Source organism: Centrocercus urophasianus, unplaced genomic scaffold (genome assembly GCF_019232065.1).
Source record: "Centrocercus urophasianus isolate 14NV4802_14NV808 unplaced genomic scaffold, USGS_Curo_1.0 seq_19, whole genome shotgun sequence".
Taxonomy (NCBI): domain Eukaryota; kingdom Metazoa; phylum Chordata; class Aves; order Galliformes; family Phasianidae; genus Centrocercus; species Centrocercus urophasianus.
Window position 1 is genome coordinate 20853690 of NW_024884744.1, and position 16972 is coordinate 20870661.

The 16972-nt window shown below is 41.7% G+C and overlaps 1 protein-coding gene across 10 annotated transcripts in view; it reads left to right on the forward strand.

Moving 5' to 3' along the window:
• The window catches only part of GIGYF2 (GRB10 interacting GYF protein 2), a 73885-nt gene that overhangs the window by 39121 nt on the left and 17792 nt on the right, over positions 1–16972 (forward strand). For 8 of the 10 annotated variants that reach the window (XM_042820345.1, XM_042820354.1, XM_042820347.1 and 5 more), the window contains 8 exons: positions 7311–7490; positions 11498–11697; positions 11785–11947; positions 12002–12220; positions 12699–12889; positions 13508–13667; positions 15553–15719; positions 16097–16185. In XM_042820345.1, the coding sequence (XP_042676279.1) occupies positions 7311–7490; positions 11498–11697; positions 11785–11947; positions 12002–12220; positions 12699–12889; positions 13508–13667; positions 15553–15719; positions 16097–16185 (1369 nt within the window). The remainder of the gene's footprint in view (positions 1–7310; positions 7491–11497; positions 11698–11784; positions 11948–12001; positions 12221–12698; positions 12890–13507; positions 13668–15552; positions 15720–16096; positions 16186–16972) is intronic. The other 2 variants (XM_042820353.1, XM_042820355.1) reach the window with 1 other exon arrangement.

The window sequence follows — 16972 nt, forward strand, 5'->3', positions numbered from 1 at the left end:
GTGCCCCGTTTTTTACTGAACCTGACTTCAGGTAACTTTACGCTTCAGAATTAAATATATTGGTGCTGTAAGCTGCAATCATTCAGATTACCTTTTTTCCTGATTTATCTTTTTCTGTTCTAAAGTCGCTTTGATGCTATTAAAATCTCAATATTGCTGTTTTTGCATGGGGTGATAATTCCTTGATGCTTTGATATTAATCGTAGGAAGCAAACTTTTTTCCAGAGTTGATGACTTCTCTGGATCATATAATCTGCACCAGGGCTGGTCTTAAATGTGGGTAATTCAGTCAGTACTGTAACTGCTTTAGTTGAAAGCTTATGCTACAGCTGTGACTAGGATAGTTAGAATTTTGAGCATGTTTGTCCTTTTAGATTTTGTAGGTAATTACTCATTTAGATGAATAGAACTTTTTCTCCAAGCAGTCTGCAGAATTAAGGTAACAGTTTTCAAGACTTGATACAAATATAAAGAAATACTGTGAAGATGAAAACTTCTTCTGAAGCCAAGTCATAATTTTCACAGCAAATAGCACGAAACATAGGATACCAAAGCTTTACTTTTGATCTTCAGTGACTGTTTATTACAGAGTGGACTTCAGAGAAGGGAAGAAAAAAAAGGTGAAATGGAATAGAGTATTACAGCACAGAAGAATGACTTTTTAGAGACTTGATTCTTGAAGACTTTGGTGTTTTTGAAGAGCGGTCCTGCTCTATGTGATACAAACTTCCCAAAAGCTTGTCTGGAATGACTGATAGCTTTCTAGCATGTGGCAGTTGACACTTGATGTTCATTAATGGATTGCTAAGTCAGTAGCACTAGCTCACAAGCAGCGTGTCCGTAAGCAATAGATCAGAATGCATTGATTAGAAGTGATTGAAGACATGACAATAAGTTACCACTGTTAAAAGCAGGTCTGAACAGATAGAGCTAGTTGCTGGCATTTTTGGTGGAACTGAAGTGAAATGCTGAGTTGGTTGGTGACACAAGAGGTGAGGAAGGCTTTCTGCTAGTATTGTGCGTGTAACACCTGGCTACACTGGTAGAATTGTGATGGTCCCTTGTTTGCAGAGCATTGCAGAGACTTTCCCAAAGTATTGATCTTGAAAGCTTTCTACAAGAACACTGCACAATGGCTTTGGTTTTGCTCTGTGTGCTGTTGTGATTGAGGTCATTTGAGAGCTTTTTCTTCTTCGGCAGAGAGAATCAGAAGCTTTTGTTTAAGGTGATACTGAATTTGGTGAGCTTCAGAAATTTTGTGCCCCGAGAAACGACTTCATTTTCTTTCATTACAGAATGCAGAATAATTGCTAAACATACAATAAGAGAAATTGCGTAGGGTACTTACCAGTCTTTGAAGGATTTGCTTGTATGCAGGAGAATGAGTGTGCCTGGGCTCTAGAGAAGGGACCACTTGTGTGTTGGTCCCAGCACTGGCAGGGAACTTCCCACAAGTGATTGGTAGAGATCTCCTTTTCAAAAAAATAAGAATTGGAAAAAAAAAAAAATGGGTTTGTGTGTCTGGTTGCTGTATTTATAGTGCAGGGGGGCTGGTTTTCATGTGAAGCTGATTCGATTGGTCACTTTGCCTGCAGGGGGGCTGGTTAGCTCTGATCAAGTGGAAAAGAATGCTGGTTTGTTAGGAGCATTTTCCTTTACCCAACACAAACCCTTAGCAGGCAAGGAGAAATCCTCAAATGCCTACTTGTGGAAGGGGTGCGTTTTCCCCTCCCCTCTGTCATCAAGGTTCTTATTTAGATTCGTTTAATCTTACTTAAAGTTTGACTTGCAAGTTCAAAAGGCCAAAATTCCTCTGGAAAAACTGAATGTAAAAAGGTATGAAATTGCTGTTGAGAAAAAAATCGTTCTCTGATACTATCTTCCTATCAAGTGTAACTCCTGTTTGTTGAGGTAGAAAGGGGAATCTTGTCTTCTTGCAGCTTCTCCAGTGCTGCTGCTTCTCCTCATTAGGTCCCGGCCTCCTGATGGCTCTGCTAAGAAGTGTGGGCAGCAGCTGGTAGTGTAGCCTGTGATCCCTGCTCAGCTGTAGCTTAATTCTAATCAGAAGATGTAAATCTGCTGGCTGTTTCTCCACATTGCTCCTTTGTGAAAACATGAAATTAGTAACAGGATTTTGCCAAAGCCAGGGAATGAAACACTGCAGACTAGGTAGGTTGCTGCCTTTAGAGATACAGTGAAACTGGTTCCATGCTGTAAGTGAGAACATTTTCACTTAAGCATGTTCTCCCTCTCTTGTTTAACAAATTAGAGCAAATTGGGAGAGTTCTCGTAAAGAAAATCTTCAGTCTGAAAGAATGTGCAGAGCAGCCATTGTGCTGCACTACTGAGCTGAACTCTGTACTCTGAACTGAACTTTGTAATGCAGTTGTATTTCTCACTTTTTTCCCCCCTTCATGAGCTGCTGATCTGAGGGCTTTCATTGAACGTCATATGTAAGAGGATCTGCAAAACAAAGGCTGTGGTTGTTTGCACTATAACTACTGAGGGCCTGCTGGGAAAATTATTAATGTAGACTTTCATGCTTAGGGAACAAAATCCTCCCTCATTTTTTTCTTTAACATTCCCCCAACGCTAAATTGCAAAACGTTAATTCTTTGCTTCATTAGTACAGAACGATTTTAATACATGTTCAGGCACAACACTTAAAATGGTGGTAGGCATGGTGACCTTCAGAGCCAGGGCAAGTCATGTAGTGCTGCCATTTTGGTAAGCCTGTGGGGTTGGTGATGTGACTTGCTCTCGGCTCTTCCCTATGTACTCCAGTGAAGCCAAGTCTCCTCTGAAGAAGGCCTTTTTTCCATCAGTGGTGTGGCAGGAGTGTTTTTTTCCTAAAGCAGGCTTTCTTACAGAATGTATTTTACACTGTGGAAAGCTTATAGTGTCCTGTGACATGTTTTCTAGTCTGATTTGGATGAATGACTTGTACAGCAGATGAAGTGGCTACACTGTGATTTCCAGGTGTGTCTTATGGAATTAAACTCTTCTGTATATCTGCACTTTGTGACTCACTTATGCTGGGGGGTTGCTGTAGGTTTAGTGAAGAACATAGTGATGTTTAATAGCATGTTTAAGAGTGGCAATTGGGATTGAGAATTTAGGAAAGGGGAGAAAATGTAGAGATAGAAAATATCACCAGAACTTTGGGTTTCCATTGCTGACTCTGGCTGTGTGTGTTCTGTAGATAAATGCTGTCCTGATGAGAAGGTTGCATTTATTTGGAAAAGTTACCTTAGGGCCACTTGATCCATTCTTCTGTAAAATGAGCTGCAGGATTACTTGTGTAGGCAAAGTTATTTGAATGCCATTAAAAACATTTGCGAAGGATTTTTGTCCTTTTTGTGTGGAAATGTGTAGTTTGCAGCAGAAAGAATAGAACAAATGAAGGCACTTGGACCCCTGTAGGTTTTTCCCCTGTTCAGAGCAGGTGTGTTGCTGTCAGTCTTGCTATTTGTGCTCATTTTCTCCAGGTGCTGAGCATGTCATAGGAAAGTGGATGGGCAGTGTGGAGAGCAGCACTGTTTGCTGTGGCAGTGGTTAAGTTTTCTACGTGAACAGGTTGCCATGGAGCCATGTCCCAGAATCCCAGTCTTGCCCTTTGCAGTTAAGTCTCTCTTCAGCTCCATGTTGCACAGCTGTAGGCTTTTTTGGCTGAATACCGCTGGGCTCTATCTGAAGTTTTCTGTAAACACCGTTGCTGGCTTTGTGACAGACTTGAACAGAAGTGCCCTTTTTTCCTGCTCCTTCTCTTCAGGAAGTCCAGTCAATTAGTCCAAGGCAAAACCATAGACTGCATTTTCATTTTTTCCTTCTTAAAGCATTGCCAAGCACTGACTGTGAACTGGTCGTGACAGCTGAAGGGAGCTGATTGCAGTGTCGATGTACTGGGACGCCGTTAAAAGTCAGTTTCTTGATTGATCTGCCTAATGTTCAGCATCATGTCATGCCTGATCTGTTTTGAAACATGCCTTACTGTCCTTGGATATTACTTGCTATTATGGTGCTTCAGTACCAGGAAAAGGATACACTGCCTTTTCTTTGCTCCCACAGAAGTGTGTTATCAGGTCAGGCTCCTGCTGTGACATGCTGAAGTACTGGTTTGTTTGGAAGTTTTTCTCAGTCATGCGTGATTCCATCCTCAGATGCAGTAAAACTTCACTGCCTCTTATTGTTTCTTACTTTTTTTTTTTTTAATATTGTGGAACTTTAAATTATAGAGAGATGGGATCTCCCTTTTTGGTCGTGGCAAACCCTGGTGAGTTGTCACCTCGTTGGAGCTGTGTGTTACTAATTCCACGGTGGGCCATGGGGATGCAGTTTCCTGCACACATAGAATACACAACCTGACTTCAGTAGTTCCGTTCTTGGGACCAAAGCCAACAGTGGTAAGCACTGTGAATGCCACAGCCTGAATTGCCTCAGATGTGCCTGTAGGGTACTGAGCTTAAACAGTGATACAGGCATTCCTTGCCACAGGAGGCTTCACAGTATTATTTATGAAGCTTTCTTTTCTTTTTAAACCCCGTATGTTCTAGAAGCAGCAGCAAGAGCTTGCTAGTGTTAGAGCTGTCTTGAGTCTTAGTAACAATGGAAGGAAATGACATCTCTGTTCTTAATTGATGGGACCTTTGTAACTTCTCCAATGAGCGGTGTTGTTCGATGAGTGTCAAATAATAGCTGTGAATTCTTCTGAGAAGAACAGATGTATTTTTTTAATAAGAACTTTTTAAGCTGAAAATAGCTAACTGAGTAACTGGTAACTTTCAGTGAGGGGGAAAAAAACAAGCTTGTGTTGTGTGCTGCAGAATTAAAGGCAAAAAAAGTGGATTTTGCTTGTTTTGAACAAGTTCAGAGAAGGACCATATTCTTTATCCTCTGGTCTGGGACTCATCTGGCCTGTTGAATTGCACTTCTTCTCTCCTGGGTTAGACTATCAGTGGTCTTAGTGTGTTGTATTTGGCTCTGTTGTTGTATTTACTAGTTTTCTACTGGATGATTATTTTCCAAAATATACTGTTTTAGAAACTTTGTTCTCAAAGTACAGCAAGCACATAGGAGTTTTCTTTAGTCAGGTGCTTGTCTTAATGAAGTAAATGTGTATCTGGGTTGTATTGGGCTTCCCATGGCTTAGGCTGCCTGTCAGTGCTGATAGTGTGCTTTGGCCTTTTTGTAGATATGGAAACAAGAGAAGTGTTTGAGTTGCCTTTCTGAGGTTGCTGTGTGGCTGTCAGGGTGGAAGAACTCCTGAGTCTTAAGCATGAAGGTGTTTTCTGATCCTCCTATATACTTGCTAGGTCAAGGCTGTGTGGTCTTGAAAATGACTCTAGAAACTCGTTTTACTGACAGCTGGGAAAGTGTTTCATGTGAACTTGGAGCACAGGAACCTGCAAACATCTTGCTTGTATGTTGTTCTCTGGTTGTAGTTCATATACTGGTTTTAGTAGCATATACCCTTCCAGTATGGTCCTTCCCTAACACAACTTACTGTGGAAGATTTTGATCTGGAAAAAGAAAAACGCAGTCTGTGTTACGAGGTGGAACAGAAGTGGCACGGGTTATTTTCAAGCAATATACAAGCTCCAAAGGCAGTGCTTTGGTTTCTGCTTTTAGAGTTCAGTGTCCCCAAGTAGGAAGCATTTCCTAGCTGTTCTAAATGGAGACTTCATAAGCTGCAGTATTTTGGGTGCTCTGCACTCCCCATTGCACATATAATGCAGTGAATGGGAAAAAGTGGGAAAACAACTTGCAAATCCTTCCTAAACAAAGTCCTTAAAATTGTCATCAAAATGACCTGAGGAGTCTCACTGCAGTCATGTGCAGGTGTGTTAGACAATCTTTACTGCACTATCACTTACATTTCTGGATTTTGGAATACAACCCAGAAGTCCTGAAGGTAGTGCTGCCATTTATTTCAGCAGTGGTGGATCCTTGGTGGAATGAGTCAGCAGTTACAGCAGCATGTCTGGCCTGAGTTCCTGCACACAGTGCACATGCTTTTTGTGAAAACATACGTGTAATCCTTTTGTGACAGCATTGTTCTTCGTTGAGTACCTGGGAACTTTGTTTTATTTCAAATATAACGTGGTATAAGTTAAGAAATAAGGCCACCCCAAATTTCTGATAGATTGTTCCTTATTCTTGAGCATAGTTGCTTCTAACTCAGTATTATACTCACCTCAACTCTCCAGAAGATGGCTTCAAAGGGTAATACTAACACTCTGTTTTTCTTATTTGGTCTTTAACCCTACTTGACATTGAGATTTTGGAAAGGGTCCAGAGGAGGGCGACTAAGATGATCAGGGGGCTGGAGCACCTCCCCTATGAGGACAGGCTGAGGGAGTTGGGCTTGTTCAGCCTGGAGAAGAGAAGGCTGCGGGGTGACCTCATTGCAGCCTATCAATACCTGAAGGGAACCTACACCCACGAGGGGAGTAAACTCTTCAAAAGGGCTGACAACAGCAGGACTAGGGGAAATGGATCCAAGTTGAAGGAGGGAAGATTTACGTTGGATGTTAGGGGGAAGTTCTTTACAAGGAGAGTGGTTAGGCCCTGGAACGGGCTGCCCAGGGAGGTTGTGGATGCCCCGTCCTTGGATGTGTTTAAGGCCAGGTTGGATGGGGTCCTGGGCAACCTGATCTGAATGTGTGTGTTTGGTGGCCCTGCTGGGCAGGGGGGTTGGAACTACATGATCCTTGAGGTCCCTTCCAACCCGGGTGATTCTGTGATTCTGTGATTTACGTCTTCAGTCCTTCCTAGTATTTTGCGAGGATTTGCTGTACATCTTGTAGGATTAAATGCAGCTTGTCTTTTTAATATGGAAGTAGCAAATATCTGATTTAAATCAAATGTGTATCAGATTTACGTTTTTGTCTCCATTTTAAAATGAGGCTTTTTGTGATATAGTGGTTTATTTTTTCTCTCTGCACACTCTGGCTTCTTAACTTACAGGTTACTTTATATCCCATAATGTCATCTTTTTCTCTGTTTTTCCAATCTGTGTTAAAATTTCTTGTATTCTTTTTCTTTTGAATATTTTCTTATATGTGCACCTTTCCCCAGTCCTTGTTTGGTTTTTCCATCCCAAGGTACCTAAGGATGTGGAAGGGTTTCCTAAATGTCTGCCCTGTGTTCCCTTCCATTCCTCTGTTAAGTTCCTACCACTTCTTGTGATACATTCTTCTCTCTAGCAGAACAAGATTACAGTCCTTGTGTTTCTAGGTACCTGAAGACTGGAGTCCTGTTTCTGGTGTGTTTAGTTACCTGTGGGTTTTTTTGTTTTGTTTTTCTTGCAGTGAGACCAAACTTTGAAGAAGGTGGGACAGCAGCAACAGGGAGGAAGCATGAGTTTATACGCTCTGAGAGCGAGAACTGGCGCATCTTCAGGGAGGAGCAGAACGGGGAGGATGATGATGGAGGCTGGCGACTGGCTGGGTCACGCAGGGATGGTGAGAGGTGGCGTCCTCACAGCCCAGGTGAGAGGAGGTCCTGAGAAAAATGCAGCCATGGCTATGGGGAAAGGGGCAGAGGGTAAATGGGGGCCTGGAGAAAGTAGAGGAAAGGGAGGGGGCATACTAAACCATTCTGGTTATTGATCTCAGTCTGGTTTTCAAAAGATGCTTGCAGTGCTGAGAGGCATCCTTGAAAGATCTCAAAATAAATGGCTCTATCCATCTGTGGTTAGTTACAAGGCGTCCCATCTCGTGCTAAATTTCAAGTATCTGTTTGGTGTTACTCTCCCTCTTGTGGGTTTGCTTGACTTCCAGCACTGAGTTGCTAGAGTTGCAGGAAAAATGCAAAGCAGGGCTGTGGCTGGAACTGGGCTTTTTCTCTGCTACTTGGAAAAGAAGTAGCTGGTAGCCAGCCTTCCTTTTGGAATCAAGTTCCATAATGATTCTTCTGGTTATGCAAGGCATCTGGGGAACCAAGAGAGATCTGTGGCTCCTCTGCTGTTTCACCTTTGTAGAGAAACCAAAGGAAACCAATGGGACACTTCTGTGACTGAGGTGAACAATTGATTTCTATTTTTTTTTAAATCATTTTAAAGTCACATTTGCTCCTGCAATGAGGTTATCACTGTTACAAACACCCCAAAAGACTTTCAGTACTGTGATGCAAGCAGTTGTTCATTCTGTTCCTAACCCTGTTCACAGCCACGTAATACCCTGCCCTCAAACAAATGTTAGTTTGTACTAAAATAAAGCAGAGAGCCCAAGGGTGAATTTACTATCAGATGCTTTCTATTTAGATCATGGCTAAAGGGCAAATTTTGAAGGAAGTAATTTTCTTTTTCCCAGTGTTTGGTCACAATTGTTCATCAGACACTACTGCTTTGTTGCATAGTTCAGATAACATCAGGCCAGCTAAGATAGTACCTCATGATGGTCAGATGCAGCGTGATATACAGGAGTGGAGTATTTTGAGAGTGCAAGCCTGCATGCTTTAGCTTGAAGGGTGGTGCAGAGACTTTGAAGTTCAGAAGTTCATTCATGTTTTGAACTCTTTTTTTGGAAGATGTTCTGAGGAAAGTTTTGAGGATTGGTCTTATTTCCCTTAGGGAATATTACCACTTGTATTTTTGCTATAGTAGGCAATTAATTTGTAATTTTAAGTTTTAAGAGGTGTAATAACAAGCCAGTGGTAGAAATTCTGAGAATCTGCAGAGAAGTTGCCCGTTTTGAGACAGGAGACTGAGAAGACAGCTGTATTATACTAGTCTTCTAGTTTCTATCAGAGTTGTATTTGAGTTTTCTTTTTAGTAGCAGCTGCAGGAACATCAACACGGTTTTAATTGCACCCTTGCATTCAACAGTGAGTTCAATTCAATTTGGCATGGCTTAAACTGCTTCTCTGTACTTACCCTGCTGTTAGGTAGTAGTGCTGGTCATGCAGCTTGTCAGAAATAGACACTTCTTTGTGGAGAATTATTGCCATTTGCTTAGCTGGACCTTCCTGTGACTTGGCTCTTCATATTCTACTGGATTGTGTGCTCTGTGATTATTTTTGTCATACTTTGGGATGAGAACAGTTTAGAGGAGCACTGATTGTCATGACTGAGTTTATCATATTTTCTTGTTAAGCAGAGAACCCTTAGATTCTCACAGACCGCTGTTTTTCCAGCTTTTGAATTCCTTCTGCTCTTTCAGCTGTGTTTACTGCAGGATGGCTGACCTAAATCTTTGTAGTTAATGCTTTTTTGTTAGGCACAAAGGGTCAAGAGGATGGACTAAGGCTGCTTCAGTGCAGTTGTGTCCTTAAGCTTAATTTTTTTTAGATTCTGTAGCTTAATTGTACCTAAAGTTAAATGCCTTGACATACTTAAGAAAGCTATTATTTGTCTGTGCTGTTTAAACAGCTCTCTTCTTACACCTGATTTTGTGTGAGGACTCTTCTGAATATTGGCAGTAAAGAGAAGCAAGTCCATCCAGATTATGAAGATAGACAAGCCCAACTGTCTCTGCTGCCTGATACAAAAGGATGTGAACTTGAATGTTTGTGCAACATGGAAACAGCCTGGATTCTATTACCAGGCTTTTCCAGCGTGAGCTTATAGAATTTGGGTTTTTCTCTATGGCTGTGTAGCGCTAGGATGAGGAGTCTGACAGGAGCTGTTGTTGTTTTCCATGCTTGGAAAGCTGCTCTGCTGGTTGTTCTGGGGAAACGTGGCACTGCTCTTATCGCAGATCTGAAAGAGGGCTGCTAGACTGGATTTACTGTCTGTAGGAGGTTTGTGACCATAGCTTTAGAATTTATCGTTATTTAATGATTTACAGTGATTTGATGACTGCCAACCTAAAATGCCCCTCCTTTGTTCTTTGTTGTTGCAGTTCTTGTGTTTATACCCTTGATTTTTTCAGGGCAAATTTTTATCAGATGATATAAACTGCTTGTGATCTTGAAACTGAAGAGTGCAGTGTTTGGATATGTGGGGTTTTGTTATGTAATCCTTAGGGAATACACGTCATCTGTTGCCTCAAATTTCTCTAGGATTTTTGGTTTTCCTTGATCAGCTGTAAGATCTTTTTTTTTTTTTCCAAGAAGCATTTTAAGGAATCCTTAGTCTGTAATTTCATATAAAGCCCTTTTTTCTGGTTGCTGCTCTTTCTGATGGGATTTTCTCAAGGTGGACCTGCAAGTTTTCTTTTTTCTGAAGGCAGTGCTTGAAATGGTAACTAGTTGAGCTCTCTGGAATGCTCACTCCAGCAGTGCATCTTCAGTGAGCCTGCATCTTATATGTCTTTTGGGAAGTTATTGATGAGCAGGAAGCTGCTGTAATGGGCTCAAGAGATGCTCAGAAAGCAAAGATAGAACTAGTGCAAGCTTACTGTTCTTTCTTTCCTTAAAGACATTAAGCACTCTGCCTCAGAACATGGATTTTAATTTTGCATATGAAAATACTAGTTATTTCCAGGACATAACTAGTTAAAGCTATATAGCTGAAGAATTTGCAGACATCTTTGCTGCAGAGGTCTTTCATGTTCTCTTTATTAAAATGTGTTAAAATTCACAATAATTGTAGAAGGCCGTTGTTTTACATCTCCTGTACTTGTGAGACAAAGGTGTCTCGTTAGTATTTTGGAGGTTTAATGTAAAGCTTTTTTTGGTAATCATGTCACAAACTCTGATTTCCAGTGATTGAACAAATCTTGTGACAGGTTATTTTCCTCTACAAACGATCACAAACCACCATTTAAAAACACTAACAGCTGAGATGGTTCATTTTTACTTTCTGGTAAAGATAGCTTCTATTGGATGGCAAGCTTTGAAAGGTGTTTAAGTCTTTCTGCTCCCACTTTGTTTTCCTTGGCTGAAGGTTCTTTCCAGTTTACATGGTTACCACAATTGCAGTCAGAAGATTTTGTTAAATTTGGCTAAATGAAGATGTCTTCTGAATATGTTAGAAAAATGAAAGCTGTACTTGAATTTGGAAGGCTTTCCTTTTCAGTTACAAGTTATCATTTGAAGTCCAATTACTAAAAATTACCATTCAAGAGGCTTAGTTCCTTCAAAGAAACTCAGTCATCTGCTTTTTGTGAATGTGCCCAAGCCTCTGTGAGGACAGAAGGTGGTTAGTTCAGGATGTGACTTCTGCAGATGGCTGTCTAAAAGAACGTAAGATCTGAAATATTTCTAAGTCAGTGATGGCTGGTAGAAGGAGACTGAATTCAATCAGTGCCTGGTATTGTTGGTGTGTCTTATTTTGGTTCTCTGGCATGTTTTAGCTACCTTTCTTAGCTTTGTGGTCTTTTATGCGCATAACACAGTTGATAAGGTGGGAATATACAAACAAAAATGCACCCAAGTCTCCTCGTTGGTAAGATGGTCCTTTTCTTCCAGTTGTCCTTCACAGTGCTGCTTTGTAGATGGATTGTGCCCCGTAGCGGCTTTCTGAATTTCTGTCAGTCATCCAAGCAAGCTACTCCCCTCCGATGTGTCTTGTAAAGTTGCTTTCCCACCCACCCTAATGGCCCTCGTTCTACAGGCTGGCGAGAGCACATGGAACGACGGCGGAGATTTGAGTTTGATTTCCGGGAGCGAGACGACGAACGGGGCTATCGGCGAGTGCGCTGCGGGAGCGGCAGCATGGAGGATGACAGGGACAGCCTGCCTGAGTGGTGCTTAGAGGATGCGGAAGAAGAAATGGGGACGTTCGACTCTTCTGGAGCGTTTCTCTCCTTAAAGGTGAAAAGCTGTCTCTTGCCTTTTATGTGTTTTTGACAAATGTCCTGTTATGTCAAGTAAGCAAGCATTCATAATCCACCTGTATAGAAGGTGCAGAAGGAGCCAATTCCTGAGGAACAGGAGATGGACTTCCGACCTGTGGACGAAGGGGAGGAAAGATCTGACTCTGAAGGGAGCCACAGTGAAGATGCCAAAGATCATGAAAAGGCTACCAAGAAGGAGGGGGAGAAAACAGATAGAATAGTGTCAGGTAAGCATCTGTTGTATGCTACAGTTTAGAATTTCAGTTAATTCAGTTAAGTAGAATCGTGCAATGTTACAGAAGCAGCAGAAGAAGCAGTCCAAACGTCTTCACCGGCTACCAGGTCAGAGAGCCCACCAAAATCCCAGCTGCAAGACTCGCTGCAGACAAGCCTTTTTGAAAGGAAAGAGGAGCCTGTCCCAGAAAGAACAGAAAAAACAGAAGATAAAGAAAGTCGAACAGAGAATGCACCGCCAGCCAAATTGTCCAACAGAGGGGAAGGTAATAAACTCAATCAATTCATTAAACTTCCAGTACCCATTGTGATCCTAGAAGTCCTCTTTAAAGATTGGGTTATGGTGATGACAGCCTAGAACTTGGCAACTGTCTATAAACAGAAATAAGATCAGTGGAAATGCAGCTCTGAATGCTTGCAGTATACTGGACTTCCCGTGCCAGTGCAGTTAGGAGCAAATTGCCTGTGTGCCTTGTTGTGCTCAAGTAGATCTGTGTGGACAAGTGTATGTAGTCAGGGAATCAGATGTTGACCTGTGTACTGTGAGAACTAAACTGCTTGTTCCTGCAAGTTTGTGGTTGGGTGCCTGTGCCATAAAGAGTACCAGTGTGCAGTTGTGTACTGGAAAATCTGAACATACTTTGGTGAAATCTTTGGGCTGTTGAATGTTTTCTACAGTAAGTTTCAAGAAATTGTTTTCATTTATGTTAAAGATACTGAGCTGGTCTTAACACTTTTCTTTAGATTTGGCTTCTGCTGCTCAACCTTTGCCACAGATACCTGCAGACACAGCTTCTCCTGCTCATCTTTCTCCTCCTGTTTCCAATTCAAATCCTGCCCTACGGCCAGTTCAGACACCTGTAACAGCTGCTCCAGGCATGGGCAATGTTCCCACTGACCCAGATGATGAAGAGGGCCTCAAACACCTAGAGCAGGTAAAATATTCAAATTCCTTTGTTGTTAACGATCGTGAGAGTGCAGAAATGTAGAATGCAAGAAGAAACACTTGAAGCTCGTAAAAGGAAAAATGCAGCTAAAAGTTTACAGTCCCTGGTATGTTCTGACAGTACATTTCTTCCCTCCATTACCTTAGAGAATAATTTGAGTGTGCTAGTACTTTATTGAGGAAAGTGTAACAGAGCCACAATCCCAATGCTGCTGTCTGCTATCAAGTCACTGTACCATTTGCACTGAGAAACCACAAAGCAGAGTGCTCAATATGTTTGTTTAAAAAAAACCTGCATACTTTACAGAAGTTTAGTGACTACTGGATGTAGACTCTATCTTATATGATAGCTCTCATTTTATTCCTCATCATGTTGGTAGTGAGGTCCCACACATGAAGTGTGGGACCTCAATAAGTAGTTCTAAGCTTCACTTAAGAACGCAAACCATATTTATTCATGTTTCTGACAAAAGCTAAGCTGAGCTCAGAGATTCTTGAGTTGCCTCTAGTTCCACTCTTGAGCATTAAGCAGTAAGTTTGTTATATGTAGCACAGTCAGCAAACAACTAACACCTGTATTTTTTGATGATTCTGATGTCTTCTGCAGCAAGCGGAGAAAATGGTGGCCTATCTACAAGACAGTGCTGTTGATGATGAAAGACTAGCAGCGAAAATTCAAGAGCACAGAGCAAAAGGTTCTTCTATGCCATCGTTCCATGAAGCCATGCAGAAGTGGTACTACAAAGATCCCCAGGGAGAAATTCAGGGTAGGTCTGTGCCCTTTACAGTTCCTCTTTTGTTTCACAGAACTGCTAAAGACTTCATCACAAACTTACCACCAGCAAAATCCGATGCTTTTGTTTTTCCAAAAGTGGCAGAAGGAATTTACTGTTACTGAAGTTGATTTTAAAAATCAGTCCTTCTACCCATCGCTGCCCCTATCAGCAAATTCAGTGTACAGGTCTATATTTTCTTATGGCTAAAGTTTGCCGTTACTCCATGTTTCTTAAATTGGGGTTAGACTCAAACTAGTTTTTCTCCATGTCAGCAGTTATTCCAGTTTCCAGATAAGGAAAACAAAGAAATGCGACCATTCAGTAGCTTCTTGAAAAATCACTGAAATCACTTTCCCAGTCTCAGCCTAAAGACCTTGAGTACTCAAAGGAGACTTTTTTTCTCTAGAGCAGAATAAAAATGTTCCCAAACCAGTCCTCTACACAGTCTCAATTTTAATAGTACTTGCAGCCAGCGCATTGAGTTTCTATAATACCAACTGTTTCATGCTTGTGGTTATCACTTAAGTCATCAAGTGTTTTGCAATTACATTTGGAACCGGCATTCCCTGTAGATACTTGCATGCTTGCTTTCAGAAAGTACTTCTGGTCTTGGGGCTCTGCTTTAGCAGCTACTGAAGTTCCTTTCAAAAATGCAGTCAAAGAGTAAGTTGCTTACTTGCTGTATTTCACTACATAGTAACATTTCAATGTTGAGTATCATTGGCTTCCTCAGCTGTGAACTCTATAGGATTTGCAGGTGTATACGTGGCTCCGCGCCGGTCTCTTGCTTGTACATATTACATGCCTTTAACCTTAAGGGCTGAAGGAAAAAAATTGTAAGTGTTCAAGTTGTTTTGATTTGCTCAGTGTGCTTCAAACTGTTAGTTGCTGCTGGGTGTTCATTGCTGACTGGTTGTCTAACAGCTTCTTGTTGGATCGAGTGCTTCCTTGAATATGACCTCCAGAATTGAATGCACGCACAACTTTCTCTTGGGATTCTGCTTGTGACTTCATATTCTCTAGGAAGAAAGGAGGAATTATCTTTGGAAGATGCTTCATATGGAGAATGCTAGAGTTAACAAATATTTGTGCTTTTCAGAAAATGTTTTTGCACCGCTCATCTGTTGTTCTTACTCTGCTAAAGAGTCTGTTTTTCTTAAACTGGCTTCATCTCCAGTTGGATGTGTTGAATTAGTGTGAGGTTTCACTCCTTTGCAGGGAGTGAAGTCTTAAGAAAAGGAAGTGGAATTGTAAGTTTTTAAGACAGAAGGGAGAAATTGTTTTCATCATCTTTAAAAGCTTTATCTTGCAACCAGAGGTGGTTCTGCTCATTTGCTAAATTCAAAAAGCGAGACTTGTTTAAAATGTATGAATTCCTCCAAATTGAGGGCAAAGGTTGAAACTGGCTAAGGTAGCTTAATTATCTGTGCACTGTGAGGGACATGGCGCTTATGATCTTAGCTGTAGCAGAGGCTGCTGAGATCTGGACTGGAAATTTAAGCTGTCAACTCAGTGCTGAGCCTTGAAGAGGTCATCTTCACTAGAAGACAGAATATTCATTAGCCAGATTGAGCTCTACAGCACTGGGACTGCTCAGCTTTTGTCTCAGAGCTGGCATCTGCCTCCCTTGCATGGTGAAAGCCATCATGCACTTCTCACATCTATTTGGAGGAGCATCAGAGTCATTGTAGAGATTCAGATATGTTCAAAGCTAGAGTGTTGAAGTATATTAGTTGTCAATCCAGACAAGTGAATGAGAAGGACAGAAACCCCTGATGTGTTACTTTAACAGGCACCTGTGGTCTTTTGTTTCCAGTAAGCTCAACTTGAATTTCCTTCTCCTTTTCCCTATGTGTGTTGGTTGGTATCATTTCAGGTCCTTTCAGTAATCAGGAGATGGCAGAATGGTTCCAGGCTGGATATTTCACTATGTCGCTGTTGGTTAAGAGAGCTTGTGATGAGACTTTCCAGCCACTTGGTGACATCATGAAAATGTGGGGCAGGGTTCCCTTCACCTCAGGTCCAGCGCCACTTCCACATCTGGTAATTATGAGATGGGTGCTGTATTCAGATATTCCTGTAACAAATGGAAATTTATGTACATATCAAATACTGTCTTATAAATGCAGGTATTCTGAGCACTGAAGTTGAACACTGTGTTAAAATACCTTTTTGAGATGAGAAAAGACAGTTTCAGTATGACGGTTTTGCCACAGCTCTGACCATAAGGCTTAGTCCTGTTGTTCTGTGATACATAAGTGCAGTGTGTTTCACATTCACTGTACTGTTCTCTGAGTATTGATCTTTGTGTTTTTCTATTTTTTTTAACGCTTCTGTGCAGGACAATCATTTCTATAGCTTGCATTTGTATTATGTTACTGTTGCTGCATGTTAGAATAATGTTTAATTCCTAAACACAGGGCGAGCTGGACCAAGAGCGTCTGACTAGACAGCAAGAGTTGGCCCTGATCCAAATGCAGCACCTCCAATATCAGCACCTTCTGATACAGTAAGGCTGCCAGTCCCAGCGGTGTTCCAGTGGCTGTGCTCTGCTCTGCATTTTTAATTGTCCTTGTTATTGTTTCCTTGGGCAGTGGGGATGGTAGTGCTTCACCTCCAGCAGCAATGGCCTGCTTCTACATATAACAGAGGCCTCGTAGTCTACGGGATTAGAGCAGAGAGTGGCTGCCAAAGGCATGGAGTGTTGTGTTTCATAGCTACGTCGATGGGGCCTGCTACCATAGGTAGCCATTAAAGGTCTAACTGAATCCCAGCTAGACTTGTAATGCAGTTTTGATGTGTTGGAGACAGGAGAAGCTTTCTGTCTTTTGAACTGGAAATGGAGAAAGCTGTAAACTTATTTTGTCTGTTCAACTTCTTTGAAGATCAGCATAACCTGCACTTCTCCAGCAGTTACCTTATCTCTTTTTTGCCAAAGTTGTCGGCTGCAATTCATTTCTGGCCAGTTCCAATTTGTTTTGTAGGAAATTGGAGAAAAGAAAGTGATTGGGCCACTTGAGCCCTAGTTAAAGGGCTCCTGACGTAATTATTATTTTCAGATACTGATTGTCTGCTAATGATTTGATAGGACAAGAAACCTGGCTGTGTACTAGGGAGTACCTTCAGGTAGTAGGGAAGGGGCTGATTCGTGTGGGTGGGCAGTCTTCAAAGCCAGATTAACACATGTGCAGCCTGTACTTTGTAGGGAGGGGAAAGTAGGGCTGCATGCCCTAGAAACAAAGTGTTGGACACTGGCAATCAGCTCAGGCAGGAGAAGGTGAAAAGAAATCAGATTC